This window comes from Poecilia mexicana, unplaced genomic scaffold (genome assembly GCF_051168715.1).
Source record: "Poecilia mexicana isolate PSO_F unplaced genomic scaffold, ASM5116871v1 scaffold_5, whole genome shotgun sequence".
Classification (NCBI taxonomy): Eukaryota; Metazoa; Chordata; class Actinopteri; order Cyprinodontiformes; family Poeciliidae; genus Poecilia; species Poecilia mexicana.
The window spans coordinates 25,638,677-25,659,188 of record NW_028263374.1 but is presented as its reverse complement, the minus strand read 5'-3'; the positions used below and the strand labels follow the sequence as shown (position 1 = coordinate 25,659,188).

The 20,512-nt window shown below is 40.2% G+C and overlaps 1 protein-coding gene and 1 long non-coding RNA gene across 2 annotated transcripts; both read right to left on the bottom strand.

Moving 5' to 3' along the window:
• Positions 1-1,633: 1,633 nt before the first annotated feature.
• LOC106918245 (T-complex protein 11-like protein 1) lies at positions 1,634-18,997 on the bottom strand. The gene is made up of 10 exons (XM_014987840.2): positions 18,911-18,997; positions 17,935-18,015; positions 17,677-17,806; positions 17,480-17,600; positions 16,393-16,613; positions 15,746-15,882; positions 4,940-5,121; positions 4,456-4,637; positions 3,948-4,120; positions 1,634-2,355 (listed from the first exon to the last, which is right to left on the bottom strand). The coding sequence occupies exons 2-10, from the start codon at positions 18,011-18,013 to the stop codon at positions 2,123-2,125; spliced, it is 1,458 nt and encodes a 485-aa protein (XP_014843326.2). The 5' UTR covers positions 18,014-18,015; positions 18,911-18,997; the 3' UTR covers positions 1,634-2,122.
• On the bottom strand, positions 8,351-11,913 carry LOC148159723 (uncharacterized). Its single transcript, XR_015762887.1, has 4 exons — positions 11,196-11,913; positions 10,096-10,189; positions 9,363-9,518; positions 8,351-8,571 (listed from the first exon to the last, which is right to left on the bottom strand). It is a non-coding gene; the product is annotated as an uncharacterized LOC148159723 (long non-coding RNA).
• Positions 18,998-20,512: the final 1,515 nt, after the last annotated feature.

Below are 20,512 nucleotides of genomic sequence, written 5' to 3'. Positions count from 1 at the left end.
ATTGTGCTTCGTTGATGTAAACTGATTTAAAAAACAAACAAAAAAATAATAATTTTATTAAGACTGTGAAAAATTGTTCAACAGGATGAAGATTTCACAAAAGAGTAAATTAAAGATATACCCTAAATAATTATACTCAGATTTTTGAAACTTGCTTAAACACCTTTACCTTGAGTCACAAGGTTGCATACTCTATCACAGTTAGCTTTGTTAATTTTAGATTTTTTAAAGTTCATATTGATTTATCTTTGTTATAGAGGAAGCCAATTGCACAACACTCACTTCCTATGTACTGTTCCTAAGTACAAATGATTATGGTAAAAAATAAAATAAAAAATCTGCATTAATATTTCCATCAAGATTTTAATGTACGTATCATCAAAGAACAATAAATACATTATACTAACCACAAGAAAGGCATCTATTCTACTGCAGGTGTTTTGCCATCTGGAGGTTTCTTTTGGGTCTTGGTGGAACCACTTTACTAATATTAAACATAAAACCTCTCCAAATAATTTGACTTACTGAAGCTGACAGAGCCTCCACTCTATGTACAGAGGAAGAACAAAACAAAAGGTTGCAGAAACTTCATACAAAAAAGACAAACATAAAATAGTATATAAAGTAAAGAAAGAAAAGTATAATTCAATAAAATTTTGAAAGGTTGATTCGTCCTCTTGACAGTTCTGTCTGAAATTACAAATCCATCTCATTGAATGTAGTTTCAGGGCATGAGCCATCACGAGGTACTGATCAACCAATCGGAAGCAAAGCTGTGAAAACTTATATTAGCTGATGACAAAGGAATTCCACTATTTTTATAAAACACCTCATTTTGATGTGGATATCTTTAATTTCCAAAAATCTTAGTAATTTATCACTGTAGACTTAATAATGAACTCATTACTGAGGTTGGTGTCCTATTCACGTTGTTTCATTTATTTTTTGTTTGTTTTGTTTTCAAGGATCCAAGATCCAAAACCGCTCTTCAAAGAGGTTAAAGTACCATTTTGGTACGTAATCAAGTTCTGCAGAGATGAGTGCACCAAGTAACTCAGATGATTGTCTGGTCTAAATGATTCCCTGCAGACCACCAGGCCCCGAGGTTCAATTTCATAACGAAACCCAAAAATGCGACTAAAACTAATACAAACTGAAGGTACTTTACACCACATCTTTATTATTAAAATAAACTTAAAGATATATATTTATCAATTTCAAAAATCTCATTAAAAGTATAAATATAACTGCTTCACTGTGGAAGATTAAAGAATATAAGTGTAAGTTCATTTTCTTAAGTGAAAAGACGTAATGAGCACTTTACACATTTTCACATTAATCGTTGATCATGGCTCTCAGTCTGGAACGTTGTAAGTAAGCAGCAGGCCAAGAAAAGAAACAAAATATAAACAAACTGTATTACTTATTTTATTACTACAAAGAAACCCCAAAATAAAGCACCACACATTATTATGAAGGCCATCTGTAGGATATTTATTTTACTCAGTTCATTATTTTCAAATATAGTTTTTCTCTAAGAGTATTTGTTTGAGATTCATGTATTTTTATTTATTTGTTCTGTAATTTGAGATGTTTGAATGGCTGTGAAATATGAAAAAGGAAAAAAAAAGCATTTTGTTTCCCAATAAAATCCTGTTTATTTACACAATTCCCTTATAACAGTATATATATCTGGTTTATAATCAAAGGTGCAAAAGAAGAATAAAAAGAAATAAAAGAAAAGTGCCCAATGTCTTTGGTAATTCATACATAAACATTCATCAACAGCAAACAAGGTAAAGCACTGAATAAAATATTATTTATAATATTTTAGCATATATTTTTGTCTTTCCATTTTGATCTCTTGCTATTTATTTCTGCTACATATATTCTTGTTTTATGAACACAAATTTGCTAGAATTCAGTAACTGCCTTATGCTTTCACTCACTCTTTAGTCCTGACATTTGAGAAAATATTCAGTTTCTGTACACTCTAAATATAACTAAACAAGTTCAGCAACACAGATTTACAGATTTTCATCTCACCCGACACTCATAATTAAAAAGCAAAATTGTAACAAAATGTTAGCTTATGATCATGTCACTGTGGGGGTTTTTTGGCTCAGCGCGAGTCCTCCCCAGTTTCACTCTCTCCTGACGGCAGCAGCAGCTTCCTGAGGATGGGTGCGTAGAAGGGACCGAAGACGGTTCGGTTGAAGTGGACAATTCGCCCAAAGGCCGTCCCCAACTCTGTGAGCTCGGAACTCACCAGCCCGAGGGGAAACGGCAGCTCTGGACGCCTTTTAGCCGAGCCGCCTTGCAGCATGGCCAGGAGGAAGCCCCGAACTCTTTCTCCTGTGTTGGACAGAGAGAAAAATGGAAGAAAGTCAGAACTGTGCAGAGGCTTTCATCAAAGTTTGAAAGCACGTAAACACTGAAAGAGAAACATAAAAAGTGCTAGCTATTTTCTCCCATTAGCTAAGAAAGAAAATGGCTGGTTTCAAGTCATGCTTCTCTGATGGGGGAAAATTGTGCGTCCCTAAACACAAGCTTTTAACAAACATTAATAATATATTTCATTTAAAAGCCTGTTAAGATGCCAAAGGTTTACAGAGCAAGTGCAAGATCAAACAACATTAAAATGGGTCAAAAGTTCTACAACTGAAAAAATTAGTTTTTCAAAACACATTTATATGTGGTAGTTTAAATTAAATTGTAAATACATCTGTTGTATAAGTAAATTTGTCTCTACTCTTACACATGTCAATATTTTATTAGAAGAGTAAAGAAAAATTAAATGTAGAAAAATAAATAAAAAAATTAAATCAATGTACCTTAAAAGCAAACAAAAATATTTGAATTTCTATGATTGTTAGGAATTTATTTCACCCGAAAGCCTCATTTTTCTAAATTCAGTGGTCATTGGTCTGCCTGTTAAGTCAACCAATCAGATTTTAAGGTCTATTTGACAAGCCAATTTGAAAATCTGAATTATTTTGATAGACCGTAGCACAGAAAAAATGAAATACTTAAAATTGTTTTGAAGATATGGTGACTTAAAATTCAAATTTCTAACTTATTAAAAGATTTCTTTTTTTTTATCATTATTTAAATATGTAAATATTTGCTTTATAATTTTTTTAGAGGACTGTGGCACTTATGGACTTCCTTATTTGACAAGGTAGCTTAATGCAGACAGAACCGAAAACATGCACAGATGCAAAGTTATAAATGGAGTGAATACACATCCAATGGAAGCCAAAGGACAAAGGAGCAAAATAACTACTGGAAGAGATTCTGGTGTTTTATAATAATTAAAAGTATGTAGCAAAGTTGTAAGCAAACTGAAACTGTCTTAGGAACTTTAAAGGAAGGGAGTTAAAGAGATTTTGAGAATAGCTGATTAAAATCTCAGTTTAATCGCCGCTTAAATTGAGAAAGTTGGAGGAGAAATAACATGTTTTGTACAGAAACAGGGATTTGAGGTTTGAAGATTTGAGTGTCATTTGAATGTTAAACTCAATTGATATAACATTTTCAGGAAGATATTTAAAAAAAAGAAAGGAGATAAACAGGAAAAGACTGAAGACAGAACGTTGGGGAACACCTGTAGAGGCTAGAAATGAGTTAGATTTGAACACATTGATCTAATAGTGCTTACTTTAGCCAGAGAGCTCAAATTGAGGTGTGTGGCAGTCATATAAACAGAAAAGAATCTGTTTATGGGAGATAGCATGAAAGTCTGCAGTAAATCAGGACAAAAGTGATTAATATTCCAGCCCAGTAGTTTCTGTGCAAGGCATTTTTTTTTCTTTTCTGTAGCTTGAAATTGATCCATTTTCCCATTAAGGTATCTGCATTTTCTGCACCACACTTTAATTAAGGAGAACAACCAGAATAAACCAGTAAGTGCCTGGAAAATAACTACTCTTGGAATCTTGCCTGACCTATAAGTGAGCGGACCGGGTTGTTATTCTTCCACAGGTCAGATATTTGTCCTCTCAGCAGATCCTGGCTCTCCTTGGGAAACTCTCCTCCCCCCTGGGTGCTCAGAGCTTCTTTCACCTGCTGCAGCACCGCCTCCCTGAGCTCCAACAGGGCCCTCTTCAGGTCAGCTTCCCTGGAGAAACAGAAACTAGCATTAAAATATGCAACAGCTCAAATCTATCAGGCATATAGAAATTCATTCTTTTATGCAGATCGCTAATTTCGGGGGTAGACATTTTGATTAATTAAAAGCCTGTTGCGATAAATTAATAAATAGTAGGATTATAAAGTTGTTGGTCTACTGCCATCCAATAATAATGGCAAGGCTATTCTTAAACAGAAAGAATGAGGTTAGCTGGATCTGTCCTGACAACCTCGTTGCCTCCTGTCACCTCCATTGGTGTCCATCTCATACAATACCTGTTCTCCACGACAGCCAGTACATGCATCACCCAGTCCTTCTCTTACCTGGTGTGACTGCCCTCCAGCAGGGCAGTGATCGTCTGCTTGAGTTTACCTACAAACCCTTGCAGGGAGAAAGTGACGCCCCGACACTGAGTGGCGGTCAGGAGCAACACGGAGGCCTCCAGGACCAACATCTGGAGCTGCTGGCTCAGAGCGTCCAGGCGGGACCGGTCCATCAGCATGCTCTGCAAAACACGGTCACCTCGTTGCCGTGAGTGACTTTAAGCTCTAGACGAATTCAGACCAAGTATGCGGAGCGGACACGATGTTGATCGGCGAGTTTGTAACTTCATCCGACGTTGCCGTGTTGATACGTGTAATGAAAGGGTTCGGAGCTGCTGTTCTACAAGAGCTCCAGTGTCCTGTCACATGCTTTAACATGCCGCCGGGTGAGGAAGAGTGCACAGAGCAGCTGAATATTCCCCCCACAATCAATAAAATATCACATAGTGTAATGAAAGGTGTAATTTTCTGAGTTGTCGCTGACCTCGGGATATTTCTGGCCATGCGGGTCCCAGTGGAGCAGATGCATGTAGGCGCGGTTGAGAATAGCAGTGGCGCTGGGGAGAGCTCGACTGTCAGGACCGGGAGAGTCACAGTGAGCTGGGAGCGCCGCCGCCTCCTCGGACGCTGCCGCCACAAGCCAAGCAGCTGTGTTGTCTAGAGAAGCTGAGACAAGAAGAGGGACATGCTTAAATAAAACACACAATTAAACTGTGCTGCAAACATCGCGGAGGATCTCTTGAGTTTTTTTGGATTATACAGATTCAGATTAGGTCATGCTTTCAAGAGGTTTTATAATGTTCACAGCAAAACATTTCTACTATTGGACAACTATGAGACATCTTGATGTTTTTCTCCGATGAGCTTTTTACAGCACAAGAATAGGACTGCAATTAAACATTGTTTTAGCTATCAATTGTTCTATTCCATTAATTATTCTCAATGGATCCATTAAATCCATCAAATGGATTTAAAAAATTGGCACATTCACCTGCAGATTTTTCATTTTACCATTTGAACCTTTCTTATGCAATATTAGAAAAAATCTAAAAGGCAAATGAAACAAAAATTAATGATTAATGTATTGATGTCTTTTTATTTGTGTGATGTAATGCTCTAATCATTAATGGTGTATTTTCATTTTCATTACTGTCAGCAAAAAAATCATAGTTGACAGGGAAAAAAAATGGCTTTAAAATATAATTTTGTGTGTATAAATAGACTATGTGGTATTTTTTACATAGTGAGCACAGTTACTGAAATAAATAAACTTTTCAATAAAATTATCATTTATTTATTATGACTGCAGATGGCAACCATATTGTTTCTGTCAGGTAAAATTACTCTGCTCTTTTTTCCCATGCAGGTTCCCAGCCAGCATACCCATGTGGGCCCCATATGGGATAAAAGTGGGCTGCCAATATGGGCCCCAAATGGGTTTGTCCGCGGGTTCCATGGTGGCCCCACATGGGTTTGCCCAGTTAGATTTAAATGGGTGCTGACTGGGTTTTGAGTGGGGCCCAGATGGGTAACTTACATGAGGCCCATCTGGGCCCCACTTGGGAGCTTTCATTAATTTTTACCTGGGCCCCAACTGGGTCTAAACTGGGCTAGAATATGGGTACCAAGTGGGTTTGTCCGCGGGTTCCATGGTGGCCCCACATGGGTTTGCCCAGTTAGATTTAAATGGGTGCTGACTGGGTTTTGAGTGGGGCCCAGATGGGTAACTTACATGAGGCCCATCTGGGCCCCACTTGGGAGCTTTCATTAATTTTTACCTGGGCCCCAACTGGGTCTAAACTGGGCTAGAATATGGGTACCAAGTGGGTTTGTCCGCGGGTTCCATGGTGGCCCCACATGGGTTTGCCCAGGTAATTTAAATGGGTGCTGACTGGGTTTTGAGTGGGGCCCAGATGGGTAACTTACATGAGGCCCATCTGGGCCCCACTTGGGAGCTTTCATTAATTTTTACCTGGGCCCCAACTGGGTCTAAACTGGGCTAGAATATGGGTACCAAGTGGGTTTGTCCACGGGTTCCATGGTGGCCCCACATGGGTTTGCCCAGGTAATTTAAATGGGTGCTGACTGGGTTTTGAGTGGGGCCCAGATGGGTAACTTACATGAGGCCCATCTGGGCCCCACTTGGGAGCTTTCATTAATTTTTACCTGGGCCCCAACTGGGTCTAAACTGGGCTAGAATATGGGTACCAAGTGGGTTTGTCCACGGGTTCCATGGTGGCCCCATATGGGTTTGCCCAGGTAGATTTAAATGGGTGCTGACTGGGTTTTGAGTGGGGCCCAGATGGGTAACTTACATGAGGCCCATCTGGGCCCCACTTGGGAGCTTTCATTAATTTTTACCTGGGCCCCAACTGGGTCTAAACTGGGCTAGAATATGGGTACCAAGTGGGTTTGTCCACGGGTTCCATGGTGGCCCCACATGGGTTTGCCCAGGTAATTTAAATGGGTGCTGACTGGGTTTTGAGTGGGGCCCAGATGGGTAACTTACATGAGGCCCATCTGGGCCCCACTTGGGAGCTTTCATTAATTTTTACCTGGGCCCCAACTGGGTCTAAACTGGGCTAGAATATGGGCACCAAGTGGGTTTGTCCACGGGTTCCATGGTGGCCCCACATGGGTTTGCCCAGGTAGATTTAAATGGGTGCTGACTGGGTTTTCAGTGGGGCCCAGATGGGTAACTTACATGAGGCCCATCTTGGCCCCACTTGGGAGCTTTCATTTTTACCTGGGCCCCAACTGGGTCTAAACTGGGCTAGAATATGGGCACCAAGTGGGTTTGTCCACGGGTTCCATGGTGGCCCCACATGGGTTTGCCCAGGTAGATTTAAATGGGTGCTGACTGGGTTTTCAGTGGGGCCCAGATGGGTAACTTACATGAGGCCCATCTTGGCCCCACTTGGGAGCTTTCATTTTTACCTGGGCCCCAACTGGGTCTAAACTGGGCTAGAATATGGGTACCAAGTGGGTTTGTCCACGGGTTCCATGGTGGCCCCACATGGGTTTGCCCAGGTAGATTTAAATGGGTGCTGACTGGGTTTTCAGTGGGGCCCAGATGGGTAACTTACATGAGGCCCATCTTGGCCCCACTTGGGAGCTTTCATTTTTACCTGGGCCCCAACTGGGTCTAAACTGGGCTAGAATATGGGTACCAAGTGGGTTTGTCCACGGGTTCCATGGTGGCCCCACATGGGTTTGCCCAGGTAGATTTAAATGGGTGCTGACTGGGTTTTCAGTGGGGCCCAGATGCCTCATTCCAGTAGGAACAATGGGGTCTTTCTCACCTAACCTGAAAGTGAATTACATTAATAGATATACAATCTTAATCAACAAACCAAAGTATTAAAATGCTTTAGCACAAAACCTGCATTAAAGAAAAAGAGATGAAAAATGTCTTTTGGTCAAGGTTTTTATTTGGTAATTTAAAATATTCAGTTTTTTTAACTCGTCAATTATAAGAGCTTTATTGACACAGAGCAAATGATGCCACAAGAAATGCACTGGCAAAAGAAATCTACAAAATTATTCATATGGCAGATTTGAAAATAACAGAAACTAGTTTAATATAACAAATGTATAAACATAGATCTATATGTAGATATATAATTATCTATATAACTAGATTTCTAGCTATGTAAATATATATTTATCTCTATATATATAGATCTATATATCTAGTTATATTTCTAAATAACTATATCTTGTTATCTAGATAACTATGCATCTAGTTATGTAAATATGTATAGATACATAAATGTATATAGATCTATATCTAGATATGCAACTATATAGATAGATCTGTACATCTATATATAAATACATATAAATATATATCAACACACACACACACACACCTACATAGCTCTTTCACACTACATTTTTGTCAAATATTTTTAATAACCTATATGCCACACTTGAAAGCTCTCATACATCATTGTAACTGTCCATCTTGGAACCTGCCCACCTGAGTCTGAGCTGGCTCTAGTCGCTCTAACTTTTCTATTTCCACCTCTGTCCGGGGCTCCAGTAACCCACTTCGAGTGCCTTTTCCGTATCTTTGTGTGATTCCGTGGATGGATCCATTTCTTTTAAGTGCCCCTAAAAAACAAGCAAAGGTAGAAATTGCATTAGTGTTTTACTTTTAGTACAATGTAACATTAATGAAATGTGCATCTCTTCCCCTTCAAGGGGCAGAAATGCTTGCAGGGATCTGCCAAAATCAAAGCACTCTGGAGTCATTATTATTATGTACATAGAGGTGTGCAGATCGATCAGCAATCATAATCGGTTAATTTCCGTGAAAATGTGTTTGATTGGTGATCGCTGATCACGGCCTCTTGTTGCAGATCACCTGTATCTCATTCGCAGCCTGTGTGTGCAGCTGATCTACTCTTTCCGTCACACTGCGCAGACTTTTTAATTTTGCCAGATAACATGTTATCATTTATACCTAAAGTGAAAAAATAACAGCCAATCCAGATGATCGGCAGAGATGAGCCCCATGGGTGATCGGTATCAGAATTGGAAGCAAAAAACCTGATCGGAGCATCCCTAGTACACACACTATATATTCTTATTGTAAATTTAAAATATATTAATGTATATAAATCAACTACTGACATAAAGGTTCTATCATGGTCTTGTATATTTTGTTAATACTGTTTGAAATGCAAACAATATTACCTTCAAATTTTGTCAGCAATCAAATCTTTAAGTTCTTGAGAGCACAGTGAAAGAATACTATGTGAATTAAACCAAAAATTGAAGTCTCAGTTTTTAATCTTAAGAAAAAAAAAAAAAAAAGATTACTAAAAATGAACAAAAGGCATAAGACAACCAAAATTAACAAATGTTCAAGAAAAAACGTGAATATAAAAACTGATCTTTACCATACAAAACATCAGAGACGCAGGTCCCGGAACTTGTTTCCTATGTCGGCCAAACAGGTTGAACTGGAGGGCCAATTCAGGGGACATGAGGAATCGCACAGCTTGTTGTACTGCATCATCTAAGGACCCTCCTCCAATTTCTGCAACCATGACAACCTTAAGTATAATGACAATTACAAGACAACATTTTAAAATCAGGACACATGATACATTTAGTTTTTATTAATTGATTTGTTATAAGCTATATATTGTTTCACACATATATAGTTTATAAGCTTACTTTTTATACATGAACAAAATGCCAATTGTTAATGTCTGTATCAATTTAAGTCAATAAATTTTGAAGGATTAGAAGGAAAAAGTAAAGCAAGGAGAACCAAATGGGTAAAAGAACTGAGAGCAGCTCAAATGACAACCAGGGAGACAGAAGATCTAGAGCAGTGGTTCTTAGCCTTTTTTGAGGTACCGAACCCCCCAGTTTCATATGCGCATTCACCGAACCCCCCCCCCCCCTCCTTGCCCCATCCCTGCGCTCCTCCGCAGCACTGATTGGCTAAGCAATGTAACGTGATCCTCCGCAGCAAATGATGGCAAAGCGGCGCATCACGACTTTACACAAGTTTTTTTTCCCTCCGCGGCAGAGGCTCCGCCGAACCCCTGGGGTTCAATCGAACCCAGGTTAAGAACCACTGATCTAGAGTTGTGTGTTACAGAAGTCCCTGTTCCACGTTACCTTCTACGTCGCTTTTCTGGAATATCATTATCTCTTTGAAGATCTGATGTCACTTCTGCCCTTGCAAGCCTTCTTCACGCTTCTCCATAGTAGTCTGTAGAAAATAATTTTTTAAAAAGTATTAAAACATTGGTAAATCTAAAGCTCCCATTTGCATTGACCAAACAAATGGCTAGTTGAGACCTAAACACCCACTTGTCATGTTTTTTGCAGTCAAACGATGACAGAATAAAACGCTTTAAAATGTCACTTACACAATAAAACAAACATGATTTTAAAATATTTACTACTATGCCTTCATTCTATTTACAAAAAAGCTTTTATGCCAAATATACTGAAACCACATGGGCCCCATTTCGTGTTGCCCATTTCTGTCCCATTCTCAGTTAGCCCACAATAATGCTGAATACAGTCTACATTTAGCCCAAATGGGCTGACAATATGGGTCCCATTTTAGGTTAAACATATGGGCCTCCTGTAGTTAGGCCAGACAAAACCCATGCCCATTCATCATTACCTATCTAGCCCATAACGACACGATTCAATGCAGTTTCATGAAGAAAAAAATATAATAATAATTAAAAATGCACAATTAATGGATCCCAGCTATGCATGCTGGCTTAATTGGCTGCGAGAAAGATTGTTAAAAACCCATGTACACAGAATGAAAGCGAAGTAGTTACTCTTTATAAATAATGTAAGTGGTTTTATCGTGTCAAGGTACTTTAAAAGCAACCTCCGCTAGCAACGTAGATTCATTAGTGAACCGATTTTATTCTGCCGCGTTGGCGCTCAAATTTACCGGTGAATGGCGCCGCAGCGTATTTGAAAATGATCTGGCCCAGAACAGTTTGAAATCGCTCTGCATCCAAATATTCTTACCTCAATAATGGCAAATGACTTATTGTGTGTGTTTTAACAATATAAAAAAAATCACCTAAAAGAAAAACAAAAAAAAAGCCAAAAAAAAGAAGAAACAATTAGGTCTTTCGGGGTACTCCGGTCATCCGAACCATTACGAGCAACAAATGTTTTAACTAGCGATTTAAAATCTCTCCCTAAAATTTGATACAATACAGACAAAACAGACGTGTACTTACAGATTCTTTAGTAGAAGGCCAGCGAACCTGCAGACTCCACGCCAACGGACTGATGGGACTACGTTTGATTTTGAAACCGCATATCCATCCGCAGTTAACAATTGTACGTTCTCCAAGAAACACGAGATTAATTTTGAGAGTAATACATCGGTTTAACAAATGTAAAACCGATGTAGCACTCACAAATTTTCTCAATAAAAATAAATAAATATAGTCGTCCTTATTCAAATGTGTTTTGGAACTACTTTCTTTAGTGGATGTGTAAAGTATCTACTTCAATTCACCAACCTTTATTGGCAACGGTGCCAGAGAAAAAAATGAACAAAAAGGTTAAAAAGATTATTGAAAAAAGATTAAAAGATATAAAAAATAATCATTAATAGAAATGTTTAGTTTTTTTATTTTATTTATGCTGACAACTTGGAAAATGTTTACAGATGAAAAAACAGATGCTAAAAATTTTACTCTTGTCTTTCTCACTTGAGTTTTGTTTGAATTCATTTTCTAAACATTTTGTAATTCACGATGATCTGATCTGAACTATTTCTCCAAATAAGAATTAAGTCCTTCTGTGAAAAAGCTGCAATGAACACTTTGGATGTCTGAACATCCTATTGATAATAAAATAAAATTAAATTACATTTAAAAAAAGAAGCAAGGACAAAAGTCCACTCTGAACCATTACCTATTTTGAGTGAGCAGCAGAAGATTATGCATATTTAACAGATAATGTCACAAAAATGTTAGGACATCTGGACTGTTCTAGTGTAAAATAATAAAAAGTAAAATGCTAGGACTTCAAAGTGTAGCTTGAACAATACTGAACTGGTTTAAAAAATAAAGCATTGAAGCATATTTTGGTCTTCTGGAACCCTAGTGTAATGTCGGTGTTAGTAAATGAGCCAGACACAGAAATCATGTAGTGAGCATGGTTCAAATACAATACCTCTTTATGACCTCCAAGACGAGGTAACCATCCAAGGAGAGCTTTTCATTTTGTAGAAAGCTTATACAATTGCTTCAACAATTTACCTTTTATCAGCTCCAATACAGGCCAACTGAGTAACAATTTCCTTAGCTAAAGGCCATCAATCTGACATCTCATAATTTTTTTCAAAGTTTTTATAATCTTGCTCTTGCAGCTTTTGCTTTTGACATATAGTAAAAAGTTTAAAAGTGACAGGGTAACCACATTGTCTAATCAGATTTAAAAAAAATTTTCCCATTACCCCACATGAAAAAGGATTTAGGTCTACATTTTCCTGCCCAGGTCTAACCCATGTATGGTCAGCCCATGCTTATGTCATGTGGGTTCAGTGTGGTCAGCCCACATGGGCTTCCCATGTTGGGCCCATGATACTGAAACTACATGGGCCCCACATAGTGTTGCCCATTTTTGCCCCATCCCCAGTTAGCCCACATAAAAAAGGAATGGGGCCTACATACGCATGCCCAGGTCCAACCCATGTACGGTCAGCCCATACTTATCTCATGTGGGTTCAGTGTGGTCAGCCCACATGGGCTTCCCATGTTGGGCCCATGATACTGAAACTACATGGGCCCCACATAGTGTTGCCCATTTTTGCCCCATCCCCAGTTAGCCCACATAAAAATGGAATGGGGCCTACATATGTATGCCCAGGCCCAACCCATGTACAGTCAGCCCGTGCTTATGTCATGTGGGTTCAATGCAGTCAGCCCATATGGGTCCCACATAGTGTTGCCCATTTCTGCCCAATCCCCAGTTAGCCCACATAAAATAGGATTAGGGTCTACATTTTCCTGCCCAGGTCCAACCCATGTACGGTCAGCCCATACTTATCTGGTTTCTATGCAGTCAACCAACATGGGCTTCCCATGTTGGGCCCGTGATACCGAAACTACATGGGCCCCACATAGTGTTGCCCACTTCTGCCCCATCCCCAGTTAGCCCACGTAAAAATGGAATGGGGCCTACATAGGCATGCCCAGGTCCAACCCATGTACGGTCAGCCCATACTTATCTCATGTGGGTTCAGTGTGGTCAGCCCACATGGGCTTCCCATGTTGGGCCCGTGATACCGAAACTACATGGGCCCCACATAGTGTTGCCCACTTCTGCCCCATCCCCAGTTAGCCCACATAAAAAAGGAATGGGGCCTACATAGGCATGCCCAGGTCCAACCCATGTACGGTCAGCCCATACTTATCTCATGTGGGTTCAGTGTGGTCAGCCCAAATGGGCTTCCCATGTTGGGCCCGTGATACCGAAACTACATGGGCCCCACATAGTGTTGCCCACTTCTGCCCCATCCCCAGTTAGCCCACATAAAAAAGGAATGGGGCCTACATAGGCATGCCCAGGTCCAACCCATGTACGGTCAGCCCATACTTATCTCATGTGGGTTCAGTGTGGTCAGCCCACATGGGCTTCCCATGTTGGGCCCGTGATACTGAAACTACATGGGCCCCACATAGTGTTGCCCACTTCTGCCCCATCCCCAGTTAGCCCACATAAAAAAGGAATGGGGCCTACATACGCATGCCCAGGTCCAACCCATGTACGGTCAGCCCATACTTATCTCATGTGGGTTCAGTGTGGTCAGCCCACATGGGCTTCCCATGTTGGGCCCGTGATACCGAAACTACATGGGCCCCACATAGTGTTGCCCACTTCTGCCCCATCCCCAGTTAGCCCACATAAAAAAGGAATGGGGCCTACATAGGCATGCCCAGGTCCAACCCATGTACGGTCAGCCCATACTTATCTCATGTGGGTTCAGTGTGGTCAGCCCAAATGGGCTTCCCATGTTGGGCCCGTGATACCGAAACTACATGGGCCCCACATAGTGTTGCCCACTTCTGCCCCATCCCCAGTTAGCCCACATAAAAAAGGAATGGGGCCTACATACGCATGCCCAGGTCCAACCCATGTACGGTCAGCCCATACTTATCTCATGTGGGTTCAATGTGGTCAGCCCACATGGGCTTCCCATGTTGGGCCCGTGATACTGAAACTACATGGGCCCCACATAGTGTTGCCCACTTCTGCCCCATCCCCAGTTAGCCCACATAAAAAAGGAATGGGGCCTACATACGCATGCCCAGGTCCAACCCATGTACGGTCAGCCCATACTTATCTCATGTGGGTTCAGTGTGGTCAGCCCACATGGGCTTCCCATGTTGGGCCCATGATACTGAAACTACATGGGCCCCACATAGTGTTGCCCACTTCTGCCCCATCCCCAGTTAGCCCACATAAAAATGGAATGGGGCCTACATAGGCATGCCCAGGTCCAACCCATGTACGGTCAGCCCATACTTATCTCATGTGGGTTCAGTGTGGTCAGCCCACATGGGCTTCCCATGTTGGGCCTGTGATACCGAAACTACATGGGCCCCACATAGTGTTGCCCACTTCTGCCCCATCCCCAGTTAGCCCACATAAAAAAGGAATGGGGCCTACATAGGCATGCCCAGGTCCAACCCATGTACGGTCAGCCCATACTTATCTCATGTGGGTTCAGTGTGGTCAGCCCAAATGGGCTTCCCATGTTGGGCCCGTGATACCGAAACTACATGGGCCCCACATAATGTTGCCCACTTCTGCCCCATCCCCAGTTAGCCCACATAAAAAAGGAATGGGGCCTACATACGCATGCCCAGGTCCAACCCATGTACGGTCAGCCCATACTTATCTCATGTGGGTTCAATGTGGTCAGCCCACATGGGCTTCCCATGTTGGGCCCGTGATACTGAAACTACATGGGCCCCACATAGTGTTGCCCACTTCTGCCCCATCCCCAGTTAGCCCACATAAAAAAGGAATGGGGCCTACATAGGCATGCCCAGGTCCAACCCATGTACGGTCAGCCCATACTTATCTCATGTGGGTTCAATGTGGTCAGCCCACATGGGCTTCCCATGTTGGGCCCGTGATACCGAAACTACATGGGCCCCACATAGTGTTGCCCACTTCTGCCCCATTCACAGTTAGCCCACATTAATGCTGAATGGGGCCCATATGTTTAGCCCAAATGGGCCAGCCCAAGTGGGCCCCATTTTAGGTTACCATATCGGTCCCATACAGTTAGCCCAGATAAAACCCATGCCCACTCATAACCCATGTAGCCCACATCAAACCCAAGTGGGGCCCACCTATCCATGCTGGCTGGGTTGTTACTGCCATTTCCAGAGCTTACAGATGAGAAGTTGTGCCTCAAATACAGATATACATTTATTTATTTTTATTTTTTACAAAACTTACTTGTGATCTGAAGAGGCAGTAAAACAATAGAAGTGGAAGCTGTTTTATTAATCAGTAGCTTTAGTTTTACTTTAAATATCTGTGTGACTGCTAGCTCAGTTTCTCACACAGGGCATTGGTAGATAAAAAAGTGGAGGATGGTGATTTAGTGCGACAGAGGTCAGAATCTGTTTAATTGAATACCGAGACATTAAATTACCGTAAATGTTTCCCTCTCAAAGTCACCTATGCCATCTACATATATCTCTGTCACTGCTTAATTAAAACGGAGGAGTGAAACAAAGATAGATTTCCCCCCCTTCACCTGGCTGTTTGTCCAGGATCTGCTGAAATTTGGCTCTCTCATACTGCACAGCCTGCTGCAGAAGATGAGGCCTCAGGCTCTGGATGGTGAAGTTAACCATGTCGCTCTTCATCAGTCCCAAGACGCGGAAGATACCCCTGGAGGAAAAGGTTACTTACTTTTACTTTTTTATTGACAGTCCCTTGGAAAAGGGTTTCATATCTATAGAAGGTTTTCACATTTTGTCTCATTAAAAGCACAGCCTCAATGGATTTTATTGAGATTTTATGCAGCAGACCAACACCAAGTAGTGTATAATTGGAAGGTGGAAGGAGATGGCACACAGTATTCAACCTTTTTCAGGAATAAAAATCTAAAAAGTGTGCATTTGCATTCAGCCCCCTATACTATGATTCACCTACAGTAAATAAAATCCAGTGCAACCCATTAACTTCAAGTCACCTAATTATAAACACATTTTATCTGTGTGTAAGATGATCTCAGTTTAAATGCGATGGAGTTTTGTGAATGGCTTTTTGTTGTAACAAAATGTGAAATGTGTTTAAGAGGAGTGACAGTGATGATTGGACTGACATATTTTTAATCTTTTTGTTATATTTTATGGCATTTGTTTTTTTGACATAAATGTGACAGATCACGCTGCTTACCGAAGGAGCTCCACGGGCTCTTTGAGGTCTCGCAGTGCCCTGACCTCGGGGTCACGCACAGGAGCGCATAAAGATGCCATCATGTTTATGACAAATCCTGCCAGCCTGTGGAGGTCCAGCGCTCCATGTTGGACCTGCTGCTGGATCAACTCCATGTCCAGAACTTCATCCAGCTGAGTCCTCAACCTGACGTGACCAGGCAGCAGCAGTGACCCAAGCATCTGAAAGGAAACAGAAGATGTGTTGCTGTAGTTTTACCGAAATGTTTGTTATTAAACCCTCATCGTAAATCATCTCTGATTCTCTGAATTATGGATGCAAACAGTTAATTGATTTACAATTAACTGCTGATTCATGGATTATTATATCCATGAATCCTAATAACATCCATTTAGATGTTTTTTTTAGTGTTGTAGTTTCATCGCCATCCAGAAGAGGGCAACGCTGGTCATCCTTAAGAGAAGGATCAAGAAACAAAGATGGCGGAGCCATACCAGAATGCGGAAAGAGTCATCTGTCAGAACAGAGTCTGGTGCATGCTGCAAAATGCACTTTATGCGGTTCTGTTTTGAAATATAAACACTCGACAAGCTCCTTAAGTTATCATCTTAATAGCAATCATTCAACCAATCTGCATGACGGAGAATCGTCAACTTCTCATTCAGAATTTACTGATGTGGTATGAAGGTGAGGATGCGATGACAGAACAAGCAAAGGGCATAACGCAGGAAAAAACATGACGCCTATAAGCACGGTTAATTTTGAGTTCTGTCTTGAATGAATGCACTTTTAACATTCCTTCCGGAATAATCACAGACGGTACTTCTGTACAAACATCTCTGTTCATGGGGGATTGAGTGTTTTACATATTTTATTCCTTTCATGTAATATTTTATAAATATGTCTAAGAAAACAATTTTTTTGTTTTGTTTAGTCAGTATTTAATACAGCTGAAACAAAATAATGTTAAAAATAATGCTTGTTTTTTTAATTCAGAGATTTAGCCTGTCCTGTTATGGAAGACAGGCTGTCATCTTAATAAAGGTTGGCTTTTCAAAAAGTTTCCTTCAAATTAAAGAAAACTTACAGTTTTGACCTCCTGCAGCAGGATAACTGCTTGGCTGTAGTTTGGGGAATCGCTGCTCAGCTGTTCCTGCAGACTGTCCCAAAACGCCTGGTGAATGATGTCTGTCACCCTGCCCTCCAGGCTAAAACAGAAGCAACTGTTTAATTTAACGCAACAGTTTTGATTTGTGAAGCAATAACTGGTTGAATGCATCTTGCCTGTCAGTGGGAGGGCTTTTTGGTTTGATGCAGAAGTCTCCGTTCACCACTATCTCATGTGCAAGGCTCAGGTTGGAAACACAGTTTTCCAGCTCCATCAGACTGGATAATGAGGCAGTGGGTGGACTCCCTGATGCACACAGACACACACACGCACATCCACGGATAATTAAAAGTGCCGTAGTAGTAGTAATTCAATTACTAATAGGCTCTGAAGGTGTCTGAGGACAGGAGCTGTTCTAATAAAGCTTCACATACCTGTAGGAGAGTCGAGTTTTTCCAGACTGGGAAGGTCAGCTGGGGAACCATCAAAGGGCTCTTCTCTTTGACCAGACATTTCTGCAGCAGCCAACATTTATTTTCCTCATTAACAAGACATAACTGGATAATTAGTGGAAACAGGTACTTACAGCTGTGACTAATCGAATTTAGGTATCTATAGATTTGTGTCTTTCTCTCTCATTGTTAGTAGTCAAATGGGTTTTATGTCATACATTTGAATGGATCTTAACTATAGCATATGTTTCAATGTGGAGAAAACTTTTGAGTCAGTAATATAAATACATTTATTAAATAATATAACAGGGCCAATGTTGGTCAATGAAAAACTATTTTGTTTACTAAAACAATACTGAATCAAATAATTATTACAACTTTTAACATTTTATACTGTATTTTATTACATATAAAAATAAAATATTGGAGGTCAGCCAACTGAAAAATAACTCTTTAGCTTTCAGTAGCACCTTAAAGCTACAGTAGATGGTGTTATTCTAAAAGTTAGTTGTAAGCTAACTTTCTCCCCTTTGCTCTTGTGTGTCGGTGTTACATTCAGGGCCAAATTCTTTAGAGTTTGAAGCCGGTCAATAAAATGACCGAACTCTTATTAAATTAATACTTTGCAAATGATAAGTGTACAATACTTCAGCAACCTCCACAGAATTAGTAAAAGAGCTGCAAAGTTAGCAAAATTCAATAGTGTCAACGTTAAAAACGATTTTAGCACAAGGTGAACACATTAACCATTAACCAACTAACTTTTCATTCTGTAGTTTAGTTAGATTCAAGCATTTCCAAATCCAGGACTAATAGGACGTAGTAATTTCTATCCGTTTTCTCAAAGTGAATAAAGTTTGTGTAAACAGACACATTCAGATACTAAAGAGGAGACTTTAAACATAAACACATAAAATTACAGCGCGTTAATAACTAAGCTTTTTAATATTTAACTTACCCGGTGTTGATTTTTAAATGACTCGAGAAGTGAAACGTCAGACTGACAGTGAATGTATCAGCCGTTTAAATGACGTCTGCGTCAACGTTCAAGTTCAAACCAGGACCAAACCATTCACGTTGACATAAACGTGGAAGTTAAAAGCACATATTTTTGCGGCCCCGCTTCATTTTAACCTGTATGTACGCCTCGGTTAAAACAAGACACAACCGTTTAAATGTAAAATTTTAACCTGTATTCATTTTAGTAAGAAATACCTCAGATATGCGCAACTTTATTTAGTTTGATCCAAATCTCAAATCAAAACAAGAGGGCGGGTCTGTCCTGTAACTTCATGCTGTTTTTCACTCAGTTCTAATACAGCCGATCTCACCTGTTCTGTTTCTCTCCTTTTTTTTAAAACGCAGTGGAAACAAAACGGAAAGCGGTCGATTCTTTTGTAGAAACGCCCTTTTGTATAAAACAACTACTTGTGAACCAGAAATATCATGTTTCCTGCCCTAGCTTCGAGAAAGATCGGCCGACTGAAAGAGTCCGGATGAACCAATGTAAACAGTTAGAATAACTACATTCAGACACACGTTTCAGTCTCCGTTAAATTTCCGAATTCTAAACACATTTATTAGAGTCACATCGTAACGTGTGATTTAATACCATTTGGGAAAGTTTTATCGTTGCCTTGACTCAAGATCCTGTTCCTTTGTACTGTAGGTGGAGAATTCCCTAAAACGTTTATTAATTAAAAGTTATTCAATTCGAAAAGTGAAATTCATAGCGATTCATTACACGGTGATATATTCCTTGCGTTTCTGTGCAGTTACAGGATTATAACTCATTTTCGAAATTCTGCTACTCAGAAAGGAAATTTGCATCAAACTAATGAAAAAGACTTTAAAGTTTTAATTAATAAATGCGGGTTTCCTGAAAAGCACATTAATCTAATGTATTTGGTCAGGATGTGCCTTTGCAGAGGTGGTACAGAAGCCCAGATTGGTTTAATAGCACCTTATCTTCATCCACTTTGGCTCGTGTGTCTCATCTTCTCTTTGACAATACTCCATAAATCCTCTGAGGGTATTTAGATAGCTGAATCTGCTGTTCTATAAAGCATAACCAGATGGTTATTGAATCACCTTCCTGTGCCTTTGGTGTTGTCAGGTGTCCAACAGTGTGGACAACAGTCCTGACGTCCATACTTATTGAATTCTCCAATCTCCAAAAAATGTCCTTCAAGACTGGTTTTCCCTAACTGAACGTTTTTCTACCACACTTCCTCCTCCCACTTAATTTTCCATAAATGTGTTTGCAATTACAATTGCTTCTCATTGTTAACGAATATGAAGTCAGAGATCTTTCCCATAAATTTCTTTGCTCACATTTTTCAATTTGAATTTATCTACTTTAGATTGAATACTGCTCATTAGCATTAACCAATACCAAAATGAGAAGTAAAAAGCTCTTGAAAAATACTCCCTTTGTGTATATTGACTTATTAAATAGCTCAAATAAATAAACTTTAATCATATTGACTTGCACCAAATAGTAATCGCATTGCAGCACTAATTCAAAACCATACAAAAATTAAGCAAACAGAGACAAAAA

Excerpts from the sequence above, each read along its gene's own strand:
- LOC106918245 (XM_014987840.2), bottom strand. The coding sequence starts at position 18,013 with ATGTCTGGTCAAAGAGAAGAGCCCTTTGATGGTTCCCCAGCTGACCTT. Across the intron at positions 15,883-16,392 it reads GAGCCCGTGGAGCTCCTTCG|GGGTATCTTCCGCGTCTTGG; the intron begins GTAAGCAGCGTG and ends CTTTTCCTCCAG. Across the intron at positions 4,638-4,939 it reads ATGGCCAGAAATATCCCGAG|AGCATGCTGATGGACCGGTC; the intron begins GTCAGCGACAAC and ends CGTGTTTTGCAG.